Source organism: Dendropsophus ebraccatus, chromosome 10, assembly GCF_027789765.1.
Source record: "Dendropsophus ebraccatus isolate aDenEbr1 chromosome 10, aDenEbr1.pat, whole genome shotgun sequence".
NCBI lineage: Eukaryota > Metazoa > Chordata > Amphibia > Anura > Hylidae > Dendropsophus > Dendropsophus ebraccatus.
In genome coordinates this window covers 96,942,110-96,959,329 of record NC_091463.1, presented here as the reverse complement: position 1 = coordinate 96,959,329, position 17,220 = coordinate 96,942,110, and the positions used below count along the sequence as shown (strand labels likewise).

Sequence of the window (17,220 nt, the reverse complement as noted above, 5' to 3'; positions counted from 1 at the left end):
CTGATGTGACAGAATAGTAAATGTTTGGTGTCCCACCACGGTTGTTTGGTGTTTTCTACACCTGTTGCTAAAGCCCCTCATTTAAAGTTAAGTGGGGATGAAGGTATTTTATAGTTTCACCACAAGATGTCAGTATTTTATCTGTAAGCTCTTATGTATTGCACAGCTGAAGCCAACAAAGGGTTACTCTTTCTTATGTATTATGCACTTTAATTGTCCAATGGAAAAGCTCTTTTTTTCTTATCTATCACTTTTATTCTTTTCTACCACTTACGGGGTCTCTTACATATCCCTGTAGGAAGTAGTCACTGGGTGGAAGGAAGAGTAGCATCAGTTCTCCTCAGATTCTCGTGGGAGAAGGACACACAGAGCAGACGTCCTTGCTGTAGCCAAGCCAGGGCCTTGTCCAGGACAAGTTGAGTGTGTTAGGGAGTGCGGTCTACATGTGTATTCAGAAGCAACCAGAGACACTTAGTTCTTACAGTCTATCTACTAGATCTACTATGCAGTGTTAGACACAAGAGGGAGAAAGGTGGGGCATCACTCCTAGCCCACGCCGAGAACCAGTGTACAAAGTGCAGGGCAGTATCCTGATATACAAGGGGAACTAGCCTGGATAGAACAAGGCTACCAGAAGGGCTAAGTATTCTATCTCGCAGTGCAAGCATAGCTGGGAAGACTCAGACATTTATCTTCACCCAGGTAACCACGGCTGGGGCTTGTATCACTCTATTAGGACGAGTTGTATCACACTATTAGGTGTCACGACAATCAACGGCCGAGGACTGCACCACCACAAATGCAGCTCTCGAGAGGATTGGAGGATAAAACATATCAGCAAACTAGTGAGTGCAGCTCTGGAGGATAAGAAATTATGTTACAGCAGAATAGTGAATGCAGCTCTGGAGGTGACTGATTCATACGACATAATGTAACAGCAGAATAGTGAGTGCAGCTCTGGAGGATGAGACATTATGTAACAGCAGAATAGTGAGTGCAGCTCTGGAGGAGAAGACATTAACAGCAAAATAGTGAGTGCAGCTCTGGAGGTGACTGAAGGATAAGACATGATGTAACAGCAGAATAGTGAGTGCAGCTCTGGAGGTGACTGGTGATGATCTTCCACTAGTCACTCCTGGTTGTAGACTCTGCACTAATAACCTCAGCATCATCTTCTCCACTAGAAGGTGTCAGTTCTAGAAACTGGGCAACTCTGGGACTTGCAGTACCACAGCGCTCTGCACCTGGACCAGACATGGCTCGCAGCTCACGCTGTGGTGTCACCTCCTTCCTGTCAGTTATTTCACCATTTTGCAAGGAAACCCCCGGAGAAGCAGATGAAACTTTTCACTTTCACTTTTATTGAAGATTTTTCAAAAAACAAAAAAATTAAGACTATTTATTAAACACGAAGATTAGTGACTAAAACACCCGGCGCAAATGAGACTGCGAGCGTCGCAGAGAGAGGTGCGGCGAGGCAGTGAGGGCGACATACGACCACCGCAGGTGACCGCACAAACATGACGGCCGGGAGTGGCAGTCATCCTGCGGCTGTCAGGGCATGCTGGGGGTTGTAGTTCAGAGCAGATGCTGACCAATTATTACAAGTCTAGCGAATTATTTGGACGCCACTAGAACCAGCGCTGTATAAAGAGAAGATGCAGCGATTTCATCACGGCCGCCCTCGCATTTAACCGAACCTGCGAGTCCTGCTGGATTAACCCCCCCCCATCATGGATGTAGTGATGTGCGATAAAGCGCTAACAGCAAGCAGGGAACAGGAATGGGTGTGAATAAGGCTTTATCTGGAAATGGTGGGGGCATACAGTACTTCCTTATTACCACCAGATGGCACTGTTATTGTCCATAATGAGGATTCTTCAGAATACCATTAGATGGCGCTATTAAACATCATGTTTCTATACAGTAACACCAGATGGAGCTGCGATTATACATAGTAATGTTTCCCTATATTAATATCAGGTGGCCTTCATACTAACACCAGTTGGCACTTACTGATAACCTCCATGCTGTTATGTATTTTTTAAATTATCATCAGATGGCGGTGTGATTGTACATAATTTGCCCTCCATATTCAACCACCAGATGGAGCAATTGTACTTAATGTTTCTCCATACTCACATCAAATGTTGCTATCATACACAATGATGTTACCTCATACTACCACTAGGTGTCGCTGTTATTGTACATAAAGATGATTCTCCTTTCTACCATCAGGTGGCAATATTGTTCACCATGATGTTTCCCCACCAGGTGGCGCTGTTCATGTAAATAATAATAATTCCTCCCTCTGCCACTAGTGGGGTCTGTTATTGTACATTTCGATCCTCCATACTACCGTAAGTAACATCGGATTGCACTATTATACACAATACGGTTTAATTATACAGCTGTTATAGCGGTTTCCTTATACTACCATTAAATGGTGCTGTTATAGCTGTATCCCTATACTAGTATCAGATGGCACTGTTATTGTACATGATTTTTCTACCATTAGATGGCACTGTTATAAAACACAATGTGACTCTATACTAAAATCAGATGGCGATGTTATGATCATTTCCTATACTTCCATTAGATGGCGCTGTTATAAACATTTCCTATAGTACCACCAGATGGCGCTGTTGTGATAATTTCCTATACTACCACCAGATGGTGCTGTTGTGATCACTCCCTATACTACCATCAGATGGCGCCGTTACGATATACTACTACCAGATGTAGCTGTTACATTATACTACCACCAGATGACGCTGTTATGATCATTTCCTATACTACCACCAGATGGCCCTGTTGTGATCATTTCCTATACTGCCACCAGATGGCGCTGTTACGTTATACTACCACCAGATGGCGCCGTTGTGATCATTAAGTATACTACCACCAGATGGCGCTGGCTGATCCGTTAGCTTTTTTCTTCCCCTTTATGACTGATACATAGAACATTAAAAAATAAAGCCCTTTAGAAATGTGGCACCTCCCCCCCTTACTATCTATTTCCCCTTATGAGTGTAAGCTCTTTGGATCAGGGCGCACGTCACCATCTTATCACCTCTGGGGGGTTGTTGGCTCCATAACAACCAGTACTAATCGTTTCCCCAGTACCATGGCCGCCTCCACCATGTTCCAGGGAATAGTAAGTGTCCAGGCCGGAGGCGGCGCGCTCGTACGTGGAACATCTGGCGCTGGGTGTCAGGAATGTCTCTGCCGGGAAAAACATTAACTGGGAAGATTTTTGGCAATTGCCGCTTCATGGTAAGAAAAGTGTCTGATTGTCGCAGCTCGGACATGTCCGCTGATTTAAAGAGACAGGCACCCACAAATCCTCAGCAGACACTTCTGCAGGGCGGCTTGTAGCAAACAAGGGGGCACAAACTTTAGGAATCAGATCTTCTCGTGAGGATCCATGGCTCTCCTGCCCCGCTCTGGTCCCGTCTTCTGCCTGATCTTATTCTGGGTGACTGTCTCTTTAATGACGTGTCTTCTGTCCTGATAAGTGTGTATTGAAGGCACCTGTCTTATCGGGTTCTGTGGGGGTGGTCCTACAGAGGGGAGGAGCTTGTAACTTAAGAGCGCCACCCCCGAGGATATAAAAACAAGGAATGAAAACACAGATGTGATACAATATTGGACCATAGAGCGCTGCAGAGGGGGCAACGTTATTCAGCGCGCCCACCTGACCACCAGATGGCGCTGCAGGAATCGGAAGACGATTGTCCACATGTTAGACGTGTCCTTCGTCCTGGTTTTCAGTGGCCTCCTTGGCAGTTTTGGCACAAAGGGTGGCGGTGGTTATGACACGGGTGGGGGTGGGGCTCAGCGAATCATTGCAAATCATCACGGAAAGGAGTTAAGAGTTGAGGAGCGAAGCATCTGAGACGCCCTGAAAAGCTCGGAAAGTTCTGGTCCGTTGCCAAGAGATGGCGGCTTCATGCGTTCTGCTGGGCCAAAGCCTCCGCTTCCTGCAGAGAGAGAGAGCGAGAGAGAGAGAAGAACATGAAAGCCATAACCATGCGGGGGAGTTAGATATACTCTATAGAGGTGTATCCACCCTGCAGCCCTGAGCTTTCCTTATATCCTATAATATACACCTCCCCCTCCTATGTGAGCGCTATCAGCCCCGGGGCCCCTAAGCTTTCCTTATATCCTATAATATAATATACACCTCCCCCTCCTATGTGAGCGCTATCAGCCCCGGGGCCCCTGAGCTTTCCTTATATCCTATAATATACACCTCCCCCTCCTATGTGGGCGCTATCAGCCCCGGGGCCCCTGAGCTTTCCTTATATCCTATAATATACACCTCCCCCTCCTATGTGGGCGCTATCAGCCCCAGGGCCCAGAGCGGGTGATGATGAAGAAGCAGAGACATTATAGGGTTAATATCCCTACAAGGAAGAGACGGCAGAAATTCTCGACCTTGAGCGCAGATCACTGCTTATCTATGGAGACCAGCGGCCATGTGATCACCTGACCCCTCCCCCCCCCCCCCCCCCCCCCCCCGGTTATTACCGTCACTCACGTCTCCTCCACATAACGATGGGGTCCATCAGCGGAGCCCCCATAATCCCACCCTGACCCCCCACATATGGAAGAACACACCCTGCTCCTGGCTCCTCCCCCAAACCACCTCCAGGGGGTCACACCCTGAGCTCTGCCAGCCGTTACCTTTGACCCCGGAGGGGGGGTCAGTCCCAGGAACCTGTACACTTCATTATTCTCTCTGGCATCGAAGAAGGCATCATAGTCCTGCGGGCGAGAAACGGAAAAGATGAGCGAGCGAGAAACGGGCGAAGTCCCCATATAACGAAGCCTGGTGAAGGTTTGTTACAATGTATCAGACGATTATCTGCCCATCCCTCCAGGCAGTGATACATTGTAACAACCCTCTCCCCTGCCCATCCCTCCAGACACTGACACACTGTAACAACCCTCTCCCCTGCCCATCCCTCCAGACACTGATACACTGTAACAACCCTCTCCCCTGCCCATCCCTCCAGACACTGATACACTGTAACAACCCTCTCCCCTGCCCATCCCTCCAGACACTGACACACTGTAACAACCCTCTCCCCTGCCCATCCCTCCAGGCAGCGATACATTGTAACAACCCTCTCCCCTGCCCATCCCTCCAGACACTGATACACTGTAACAACCCTCTCCCCTGCCCATCCCTCCAGACACTGACACACTGTAACAACCCTCTCCCCTGCCCATCCCTCCAGGCAGCGATACATTGTAACAACCCTCTCCCCTGCCCATCCCTCCAGACACTGATACACTGTAACAACCCTCTCCCCTGCCCATCCCTCCAGGCAGCGATACATTGTAACAACCCTCTCCCCTACCCATCCCTCCAGACACTGACACACTGTAACTGTAAGAACTATGGGGGGGGTGCTCTGATCATATAGATCTTACAGGTTACATGTATGCGGGGATCTTACCCCAAGGTAGCGGTTGTCGTGGAAGATCTGGGGGGGCAGCGGGATGCCGCTGGAAGGTCTGCAGTTCTCCGGAACGTTCTCCCTCATCCATCGGCGGTTTTCCTCGTTGGCTGCGATGTCCATTTCCTCAAACTCAATCTTCATGGCTTCAAGGAGGCCGAGGACCGTCTGCTGCTGCTTCTTAATCTGAGGGCAATATCCAGAGATTACAGGGTGAGGAGGTAACAGGGATACAGAGAGTATACAGAGATACAGGAGGTACAGAGTATACAGAGATACAGGAGGTACAGAGTATACAGAGATACAGGAGGTACAGAGTATACAGGAGATACAGGAGGTACAGAGTATACAGAGATACAGGAGGTACAGAGTATACAGAAGATACAGGAGGTACAGAGTATACAGAGATACAGGAGGTACAGAGTATACAGAGATACAGGAGGTACAGAGTATACAGAGATACAGGAGGTACAGAGTATACAGAAGATACAGGAGGTACAGAGATACAGGAGGTACAGAGTATACAGAGATACAGGAGGTACAGAGTATACAGAGATACAGGAGGTACAGAGTATACAGAGATACAGGAGGTACAGAGTATACAGGAGATACAGGAGGTACAGAGTATACAGAGATACAGGAGGTACAGAGTATACAGAGATACAGGAGGTACAGAGTATACAGGAGATACAGGAGGTACAGAGATACAGGAGGTACAGAGTATACAGGAGGTACAGGAGGTACAGAGATACAGGAGGTACAGAGTATACAGAGATACAGGAGGTACAGAGTATACAGGAGATACAGGAGGTACAGAGTATACAGAGATACAGGAGGTACAGAGTATACAGAGATACAGGAGGTACAGAGTATACAGGAGATACAGGAGGTACAGAGATACAGGAGGTACAGAGTATACAGAGATACAGGAGGTACAGAGTATACAGAGATACAGGAGGTACAGAGTATACAGAGATACAGGAGGTACAGAGTATACAGAAATACAGGAGGTACAGAGTATACAGAGATACAGGAGGTACAGAGTATACAGAGATACAGGAGGTACAGAGTATACAGAGATACAGGAGGTACAGAGTATACAGAGATACAGGAGGTACAGAGTATACAGAAATACAGGAGGTACAGAGTATGCAGAGATACAGGAGGTACAGAGTATACAGAAGATACAGGAGGTACAGAGATACAGGAGATACAGGAGGTACAGAGATACAGGAGGTACAGAGTATACAGAGATACAGGAGGTACAGAGTATACAGAGATATAATGGAAACAGAGATTACAGGGTGAGGGGGCACGACGTGCAAGAAATACAGAGATAGAATGGATATGGAGGTACGAAGTAAAAAGTTTACCAGGGGTATGAGGTGCAAGAGATACAGAGACACAAGGTAAAAGCCTAAAAGGGATACAGGGGGTACGAGGAACAAGGGATATGGCTCATAGACATCACACATACACATCATTACATCACACATACTTGTCATTACATCACACGTCATTCAGCTGTAACCCCCTCCTCTCTGGTGCTGGTTTTGTCAATGAGCGCAGGTTCCCATTAATAACCGGGAACATCCAGGACTCCCCCATTATATGGTGCAGAGCAGGGCACAGGGCGGGGGGCACAGGGTGGCAATATGGTGCAGAGCAGGGCACAGGGCGGGGGGCACAGGGTGGGAATATGGTGCAGAGCAGGGCACAGGGCGGTGGGCACAGGGTGGGAATATGGTGCAGAGCAGGGCACAGGGCACAGGGTGGGAATATGGTGCAGAGCAGGGCACAGGGCGGTGGGCACAGGGTGGGAATATGGTGCAAAGCAGAGCATGGGATGGTGGGCACAGGGTGGGAATATGGTGCAAAGCAGGGCATGGGGTGGGTATATGGTGCAGGGCATGGGTTGGGGGGCACAGGCTGGGTATATGGTGCACAGCAGGGCGAGGGGCACAGGGTGGGTATATGGTGCAGAGCAGGGCACAGGGTGGGCATATGGTGCACAGCAGGGCACAAAGTGGGTATATGGTGCAGGGCACAGGGTGGGTATATGGTGCACAGCAGGGCACAGAGTGAGTATATGGTGCACAGCAGGGCACAAAGTGGGTATATGGTGTACAGCAGGGAACAGGGCAGGGGGCGCAGGGTTGGTATATGATGCAGGGCACAGGGTGGGGGCGCAGGGTTGGTATATGGTGCAGACCAGGGCACAGGGTGGGTATATGGTGCACAGCAGGGCAAGGGGCACAGGGTGGGTATATGGTGCAGAGTAGGGCACAGGGTGGGTATATGGTGCACAGCAGGGCACAAAGTGGGTATATGGTGTACAGTAGGGCACAGGGCGGGGGGCGCAGGGTTGGTATATGGTGCAGGGCACAGGGCGGGGGCGCAGGGTTGGTATATGGTGCAGAGCAGGGCACAGGGTGGGTATATGGTGCACAGCAGGGCACAGGGCGGGGGTGCAGGGTTGGTATATGTTGCAGAGCAGGGCACAGGGTGGGTATATGGTGCACAGCAGGGCGAGGGGCACAGGGTGGGTATATGGTGCACAGCAGGGCACAAAGTGGGTATATGGTGCAGAGTAGGGCACAAAGTGGGTATATGGTGCAGAGCAGGGCACAGGGCGCAGGGTTGGTATATGGTGCAGGGCACAGGGCGGGGGACACAGGGTGGGTATATGGTGCAGAGCAGGGCACAGGGCGCAGGGTTGGTATATGGTGCAGGGCACAGGGCGGGGGACACAGGGTGGGTATATGGTGCAGAGCAGGGCACAGGGCAGGGGGCGCATGGTTGGTATATGGTGCAGGGCACAGGGCGGGGGACACAGGGTTGGTATATGGTGCAGAGCAGGGCGGGGGACACAGGGTGGGTATATGGTGCAGAGCAGGGTACGGGGCGGTGGCACAGGGTGGGTATATGGTGGGCACAGGTCCCGGCTCCTGCAGAGCATCACGTGTCCCGGGAGGTTATATGGTTACAATGATGAAAACTTTCCTGAGAAAGGAGAAAGGGGGAGACAAGTCCTTGTAGACGGCGGCCGCACATTTCCCTTATAGGGACAGCACCCCCCTCCCCCTCCTTCTCATACTGACTGAGGAGCCAGGCTCACAACCTCCTAATAAGGAGACACAAGAGTCCAGAGGCAGGAAGTAGTACTGGGCACCTCCAGACAGAAGTGGTACTGTGCACTGCCCATATATACAGAATAAGAGACGTGGTACTGTGCACTGCCCATATATACAGAATAAGAGAAGTGGTACTGTGCACTGTCCATATATACAGAATAAGAGAAGTGGTACTGTGCACTGTCCATATATACAGAATAAGAGACGTGGTACTGTGCACTGTCCATATATACAGAATAAGAGAAGTTGTACTGTGCACTGCCCATATATACAGGATAGAAGTGGTACTGTGCTCCGTCTATATATACAGGACAGGAGAAGTGGTACTGTGCAATGTTCATATATACAGAATAAGAGAAGTGGTACTGTGCACTGTCCATATATACAGAATAAGAGAAGTGGTACTGTGCAGTGTCCATATATACAGAATAAAAGCAGATACTGAGGATTACACCCAGCATACAGGACAGGAGAAGTGGTACTGTGCAGTGTATATATATATATATATATATATATATATATATACAGAATAAAAGAAATGGTACCGTGCAGTGTCTGTATATAATGAGGATTACACCCTGCATACAGGACAGAAGTTGTACTGTGCAGTGGTGATATACACAGGTCTCTATGGTGATTTGCAGTATTAATAAGCCATGAGGTTTTCCTGGCAGGAAGTCTTGGACGTCTGTTCTCCGTGACTCAGACGCCGCAGTCCGCAATCTGAAGACGCTGTATTTCCAGGGTCCTCATATGGCGCCTCCTGTACACTGTGCCCATACATATATGTATCTGTGTATATGGAGTCACATATAAGAGCGGTGTATATGTCAGCAGAGAGGTGCTCCGTGTGTATACAGTCACTGCTTGGAGGCTCGGCCATCCACCCTACAGTTATACAGTTATGTGGTGTATTAATGGTCACTACAAGTTGGGGTAAAGGAGTGACCACCTGATGGTGTACCCGATGGTGTACCTGATGGTGTACCCGATGCTATACCTGATGGTGTACCTGATGGTATACCTGATGGTGTACCTGATGCTATACCTGATGGTATACCTGATGGTGTACCTGATGGTGCCACCTTAGGATGACACAGGGGCTGCTGTTATCCTATATAATTTACTCTTTCTCTACCTATATAATGTGCGGATATGTAACCCCCCCATGGTGGTAGTACATCCCCCTCCCCCGGCAGAGCGTGCCACCAGAAGGCAGATGTTCTCCTCTTTTTCGCTCTTCTGTTTGCTAAGTAAATACAGGTGAATGGAGGCTCCGAGCAAACACAGGACAAGCGAGAGGCGACACCGTGCCGCCATTTACATCACATATGGATCCATTATACGTTTGTATTATGGCCCCAGCTTGCAGCCCACCCGCGGGTCTGACCTCCGGCTTGTAGTCTACAATATAACATGGACAGCAGGTTTCCCCGCTCAGGCCCTCCACTTGACTCCATTCCCAAAGTAATTGCCCCCCTTCTTGTACGGACCCCTCCTCACTCTCTGATCGGGCCCCTTCCTCTTCCTAGATTGTAAGCTCCCCGGATCAGAGCGTCTTACAAGCCAGGGGGGGAACACTACGACCACATGTGGAAACCGATACCCAGAGGGCGGACGGCAGCTGGGGGAGGGGAGGTGGCGTCCAGATGTCCCCCCGCCATGACTGACAACTATCAGGGGGCCTCTAATTCACACCAGATGTTAGAGGGTCCGTGGTAGCCATCTTATATTAATATTCTCGCTGTTGTTCATAGCAACCAATCACAGCCCCCATAGCAACCACCACAGCCCCCATAGCAACCAATTACAGCCCCCATAGCAACCAATCACTGCTCAGCTTTCATTTTACCAGAGCAATGTGAGAAGTGGAAGCTGAGCTGTGATTGGTTGCTATGGACAACAGAGAGAATCTTACTATAATAAAGCACCTAGGAACGCCGGGTAACAACCAATATGGCCGCCATTACATCTGGATATACTATAACTGCAGAACAGCTAGTTACCAAGAGCAACTGCAAAGTCGTTGCCAAGGCGGCCATATTGGTTGTCACCAAGCTTTCCTAAAATCAGATATGAAGTATAGAATGTCTCCATGGATCTCCATAACTGATTCTAGGAAAGCTGGGTAACAACCAATATGGCCGCCTAGGCAACCTGCTGAGCTGCAGTTACCGTGTAATGGCGGCCATATTGGTTGTGAACCCATGGAAGCGTTCTTTATGTGTAATACACCACCATAACACTAAAATATCTTAATTCCTGTTTGACAGGAAGGGTCATTTTGTTACCATAGCAACCATGGCCGGCGCTCACTTCTGGTCACACCCATGATTAGGGGCAGCTGTATTGGGGCGCCCAGTTCACGCCGAAATTCTCTTTGTAACTTGAGTATAGCCGTGACAGTGACAGCAACATCCCCGGTGTTATTGGTGATTTACAGCCCGATGCAGCCACCGCCTCCCGCGCGTTATAGGGATCAGCGGCGCTTTACTGCTCCGTAATAAACGTCAGTCACTAAGGAACAAAGTCACACGAGGTTTTATGACATCCCGGCCCGATCCATAAAACTGCTCAGATATGGCACGTAGGCGACACTGCGAAGACAACAGGGGCCACACAGGACAACAGGGGGTGCACAGGCATCAGGGGGGGCACGCACAGGCATCATAGAGCACACAGGCATCAGGGGGCGCACGCACAGGCATCATAGGGTGCACAGGCATCAGAGGGGCCACACACAGGCATCATAGAGCACACTTGCATCAGGGGGGGCACGCACAGGCATCAGGGGCCACACAGGCATCAGGGGGGCCACACACAGGCATCATAGAGCACACTTGCATCAGGGGGGGCACGCACAGGCATCAGGGGCCACACAGGCATCAGGGGCCACACAGGCATCAGGGGGGCCACGCACAGGTATCATAGAGCACACATGCATCAGGGGGGGCACACACAGGCATCATAGGGTGCACAGGCACCAGGGGCACCACGCACAGGCATCAGGGGGGGCACGCACAGGCATCATAGGGTGCACAGGCACCAGGGGCACCACGCACAGGCATCAGGGGGGCCATGCACAGGCATCAGGGGGGGCCATGCACAGGCATCAGGGGGCGCACAGGCACAGGCATCTCAGGTGCATAGGTATCAGGGGGGCCATGCACAGGCATCAGGGGGGTGCCACACACAGGCATCATGGAGTGCCACACACAGGCATCATGGAGTGCCACACACAGGCATCAGGGAGTGCCACACACAGGTATCAGGGGGTGCCACGCGCAGGCATCTTAGGGCACGCAGGCATCAGGGTGGCCACACACAGGCATCGGGGGGGGGGGGCACGCACAGACATTAGGGGGCGCCACGCACAGGCATCTCAGGGTGCATAGGTATCAGGGGGGCCATGCACAAGCTACATAGGGCACACAGGCATCAGGGGGGACACTTGCACAGGCATTATAGATTGCTCAGGCATCAGGGGGGCCTACATGCATAGGGGGGGAACTTGCACAGGCATCATAGGGTGCACAGGCATCAGGGACCACATAAATATCAGGAGCCACATAGGCATCATGGTTGCACACAGGCATCTCCAGCTGCTGCAAAACTACAACTCCCATCATGCACTGATAAGTACTGTGACTCCAGAATGATACATTGTATCCGTGCAGATGTAACACACAGGATGGAGACTCCAGGGATGAGACATCTGGTCCCAGGAATGGACACACTGTAACAAACCCTCAGGTGCCTACAGAGGAGCAGACCCAGGGGGTCCGCAGCCCCCCCATGTCTCCAGTCACTGTGAGCAGGAAGACATGAGGAGCCGCAATGTCTACTAGAAGAACTGATCATTGTGCAACACTGGGAGGCCGGGCAGTGCAGGGGTTAATAACACCCACCATCCACAGCTGGACGCATCGCTGACATTCTAGGACCGTCCCACTCCTCCCCTCCCCCAACTATAGTCACAGAGCAGGGCCCCCCAATATATGAGACTGTACAGAGCGGGGTCCCCCGATATATGAGACTGTACAGAGTGGGGTCCCCCAATATATGAGACTGTACAGAGTGGGGTCCCCCAATATATCAGACTGTACAGAGCAGGGCCCCCCAATATATCAGACTGTCCTGAGCAGGGTCCCCCAATATATCAGACCGTACAGAGCGGGGTCCCCAATACATCAGACTGTACAGAGAGGGGCCCCCCAATATATGAGACTGTACAGAGCGGGGTCCCCCAATATATCAGACTGTACAGAGAGGGGCCCCCCAATATATCAGACTGTACAGAGCGAGGCCCCCCAATATATCAGACTGTACAGGGAACAATCCCCCCCCCCCCCCCAATATATCAGACTGTACAGAGCGGGGTCCCCAATACATCAGACTGTACAGAGCGTTGTCCCCCAATATATCAGACTGTACCGCCCCCCCCCCCCCCCCAACTTAGTGATGCAGTTTTGGGGGTCTTCCCTGTATATCAGACAGAGCCCCCCGTCTTCTCACCGATGTGGACCCGGAGGAGCTGGCGATGTACACCCTGATCACCATCCTGGCTGCTGTGTCTGGGCCGCTGGCTCCGCGATGTGCTGCTGCTGCTGCTGATGGGCTGCGATGCTCTGCTCTCTGCACACACGGAGATTCTGCTGGTTTTTTTCTTCAATAAACTTTATTTCACTCCGGATCTGGCGGCAGCTGCACAATCTCCACCGCTCTGGGAAATTTCCAGGAAGATTTCTGCTTTTATTTGCAGTTAACCCCTGTATGTCCGGGAGATGGTGACATTAACCCCTGTGTGTCCGGGAGATGGTGACATTAACCCCTGTATGTCCGGGAGATGGTGACATTAACCCCTGTGTGCCCGGGAGATGGTGACATTAACCCCTGTGTGTCCGGGAGATGGTGACATTAACCCCTGTATGTCCGGGAGATGGTGACATTAACCCCTCAGTGCCCAGGAGATGGTGACATTAACCCCTGTGTGCCCGGGAGATGGTGACATTAACCCCTGTGTGCCCGGGAGATGGTGACATTAACCCCTCAGTGCCCGGGAGATGGTGACATTAACCCCTGTGTGCCCGGGAGATGGTGACATTAACCCCTCAGTGCCCGGGAGATGGTGACATTAACCCCTGTGTGCCCGGGAGATGGTGACATTAACCCCTCAGTGCCCGGGAGATGGTGACATTAACCCCTGTGTGTTCGGGAGATGGTGACATTAACCCCTGTATGTCCGGGAGATGGTGACATTAACCCCTGTGTGTCCGGGAGATGGTGACATTAACCCCTCAGTGCCCGGGAGATGGTGACATTAACCCCTGTATGTCCGGGAGATGGTGACATTAACCCCTGTATGTCCGGGAGATGGTGACATTAACCCCTGTATGCCCGGGAGATGGTGACATTAACCCCTGTGTGCCCGGGAGATGGTGACATTAACCCCTGTGTGTTCGGGAGATGGTGACATTAACCCCTCAGTGCCCGGGAGATGGTGACATTAACCCCTCAGTGCCCGGGAGATGGTGACATTAACCCCTGTGTGCCCGGGAGATGGTGACATTAACCCCTGTGTGCCTGGGAGATGGTGACATTAACCCCTCAGTGCCCAGGAGATGGTGACATTAACCCCTGTGTGCCTGGGAGATGGTGGCATTAACCCCTGTGTGCCTGGGAGATGGTGACATTAACCCCTCAGTGCCCGGGAGATGGTGACATTAACCCCTGTGTGCCCGGGAGATGGTGACATTAACCCCTGTATGTCCGGGAGATGGTGACATTAACCCCTGTGTGCCCGGGAGATGGTGACATTAACCCCTGTGTGTTCGGGAGTTGGTGATATTAACCCCTGTGTGCCCGGGAGATGGTGACATTAACCCCTGTGTGCCCGGGAGTTGGTGATATTAACCCCTGTGTGTTCAGGAGTTGGTGATATTAACCCCTGTGTGCACATTGCAGATTAAGGCTCCACCCTGTGTGTGCACTGGATAAGATAACGCAGCAAGGACATCACTCCCATCATCACACTCCAATTATGCAGGATAGTGGGCGGGGTTATGCTAATTTACCCCTCTGCTTCTATAACAGGGATGGGAGACCTACAGTCCTCTAGCTGTGGCAAAACTACAACTCCAATCATGCTGAAGGCTGCCTAGGCATGATGGGAATTGTAGTTCTGCCCCAGCTGGAGGACTGTACATCCCTGGCAGAGGACTCTGAGTTTGAGTTTCTCACAGCTGAGGGTTCGCTCCTTTTGTGTCCCCTAGCCTTTGGCTCTCTAGTAGTTGCAAAACTACAACTCCCATCATGCACTGACAGTCTTTTTGGCATCAAATGTATATTCTATAGAAGTGTTATCCAATCTGTGCTTTAACTGTAGCAGAACTACAACTCCCATCATACCCTGACTGTGACATTATCATCTAATGTTCTATCTGTAATAGTGGCCCTCCAGCACTGACAGGGATGCTGGGGGTTGTAGTCACTGTCCTAGACAATCCACCATGAGCCAAACCCTCCTATCCTGTTCGTTTGTTACAATGTATCAGTCTGCAGTCCAGACTCCCCTGAATAGACTGGATACACTGTAACAACCCCTCAGCTGTGAGCAGTATGGATCAGGTAACAACATGAAAATAATAATAAAGAACTAACATAAAAAGTTGCAGAACTTTCCACCAAATTATGAAAAAGTCTGGAATCCCCCTTCAAGTCCTGATCCTTGGAGTTCCTGCACTGATGAGGGCTAGGGGGCATGATGGGAGTGATGGGCAGGAGATCGCTGCTGTCATATAAATCCTACCTGTGTCCTACTGTCTCTTTAAGAAGGGGTTATCCCCAACCGCTGCCCCCCCCCCCCCCAAAATTAAATATCATATATGTTGTATCGGTCATAAGAAAAAAGGCGCACTGATATTTACCTACATATTATGGCGCCACCTGCTGTTCACAGTGTATAGAAATGTGCACAACCACCTGATGAGCAGAGTACTGGAGGACACACATGCTCAGTCACCACCCCACAGCCCGGAGGACACACATGCTCAGTCACTACCCCACAGCCCAGAGGACACACATGCTCAGTCACTACCCCAAAGCCCGGAGGACACACATGCTCAGTCACTACCCCACAGCCTGGAGGACACACATGCTCAGTCACTACCCCAAAGCCCTGAGGACACACATGCCCAGTCACTACCCCACAGCCCGGAGGACACACATGCTCAGTAACCACCCCACAGCCTGGAGGACACACATGCTCAGTCACTACCCTAAAGCCCAGAGGACACACATGCTCAGTCACCACCCCACAGCCTGGAGGACACACATGCTCAGTAACCACCCCACAGCCCGGACACACATGCTCAGTCACCACCCCACAGCCTGAAGGACACACATGCTCAGTCACTATCCCACAGCCTGGAGGACACACATGCTCAGTCAGCGTCCCACAGCCTGGAGGACACACATGCTCAGTCATTACCCCACAGCCCGGAGGACACACATGCTCAGTCAGCGCCCCACAGCCCAGAGGACACACATGCTCAGTAACCACCACACAGCCCAGAGGACACACATGCTGTTACTACTCCACAGCCTGGAGGACACACATGCTCATTCACTACTCCACAGCCTGGAGGACACACATGCTCAGTAACCACCACACAGCCCAGAGGACACACATGCTCAGTCACCACCCCACAGCCCAGAGGACACACATGCTCATTAACCACCACACAGCCCAGAGGACACACATGCTCAGTCACCACCCCACAGCCCAGAGGACACACATGCTCATTAACCACCACACAGCCCAGAGGACACACATGCTCAGTCACCACCCCAAAGCCCAGAGGACACACATGCTCAGTCACTACTCCACAGCCTGGAGGACACACATGCTCAGTCAGCGTCCCACAGCCTGGAGGACACACATGCTCAGTCATTACCCCACAGCCCAGAGGACACACATGCTCAGTCAGCGCCCCACAGCCCAGAGGACACACATGCTCAGTAACCACCACACAGCCCAGAGGACACACATGCTGTTACTACTCCACAGCCCAGAGGACACACATGCTCAGTCACCACCCCACAGCCCAGAGGACACACATGCTCATTAACCACCACACAGCCCAGAGGGCACACATGCTCAGTCACCACCCCACAGCCCAGAGGACACACATGCTCAGTCACCACCCCAAAGCCCAGAGGACACACATGCTCAGTCACTACTCCACAGCCTGGAGGACACACATGCTCAGTCACTACCCCACAGCCCAGAGGACACACATGCTCAGTCACTACTCCACAGCCCAGAGGACACACATGCTCAGTCACTACCCCACAGCCTGGAGGACACACATGCTCAGTCACCACCCCACACCCTGGAGGACACACATGCTCAGTAACCACCACACAGTCCAGAGGACACACATGCTCAGTCACCACCCCACAGCCCAGAAAACACATATGCTCAGTCACTACTCCACAGCCTGGAGGACACACATGCTCAGTCACTAGCCCACAGCCTGGAGGTCACACATGCCCAGTCACTACCCCACAGCCCAGAGGACACACATGCTCAGTAACCACCCCACAGCCCGGAGGAC

The 17,220-nt window shown here is 51.4% G+C and overlaps 1 protein-coding gene across 1 annotated transcript; it reads right to left on the bottom strand.

The window, feature by feature from the left end:
* Nucleotides 1-1,340: 1,340 nt before the first annotated feature.
* On the bottom strand, nucleotides 1,341-13,328 carry SH3BGRL (SH3 domain binding glutamate rich protein like). Its single transcript, XM_069985620.1, has 4 exons — nucleotides 13,118-13,328; nucleotides 5,469-5,654; nucleotides 4,690-4,770; nucleotides 1,341-3,983 (listed from the first exon to the last, which is right to left on the bottom strand). The coding sequence occupies exons 1-4, from the start codon at nucleotides 13,160-13,162 to the stop codon at nucleotides 3,951-3,953; spliced, it is 345 nt and encodes a 114-aa protein (XP_069841721.1). The 5' UTR covers nucleotides 13,163-13,328; the 3' UTR covers nucleotides 1,341-3,950.
* Between the last annotated feature and the right edge of the window lie 3,892 nt (nucleotides 13,329-17,220).

Excerpts from the sequence above, each read along its gene's own strand:
- SH3BGRL (XM_069985620.1), bottom strand. The coding sequence starts at position 13,162 with ATGGTGATCAGGGTGTACATCGCCAGCTCCTCCGGGTCCACATCG. Across the intron at positions 4,771-5,468 it reads ACGACAACCGCTACCTTGGG|GACTATGATGCCTTCTTCGA; the intron begins GTAAGATCCCCG and ends TCTCGCCCGCAG. Across the intron at positions 3,984-4,689 it reads CCCCCCCTCCGGGGTCAAAG|GAAGCGGAGGCTTTGGCCCA; the intron begins GTAACGGCTGGC and ends CTCTCTCTGCAG.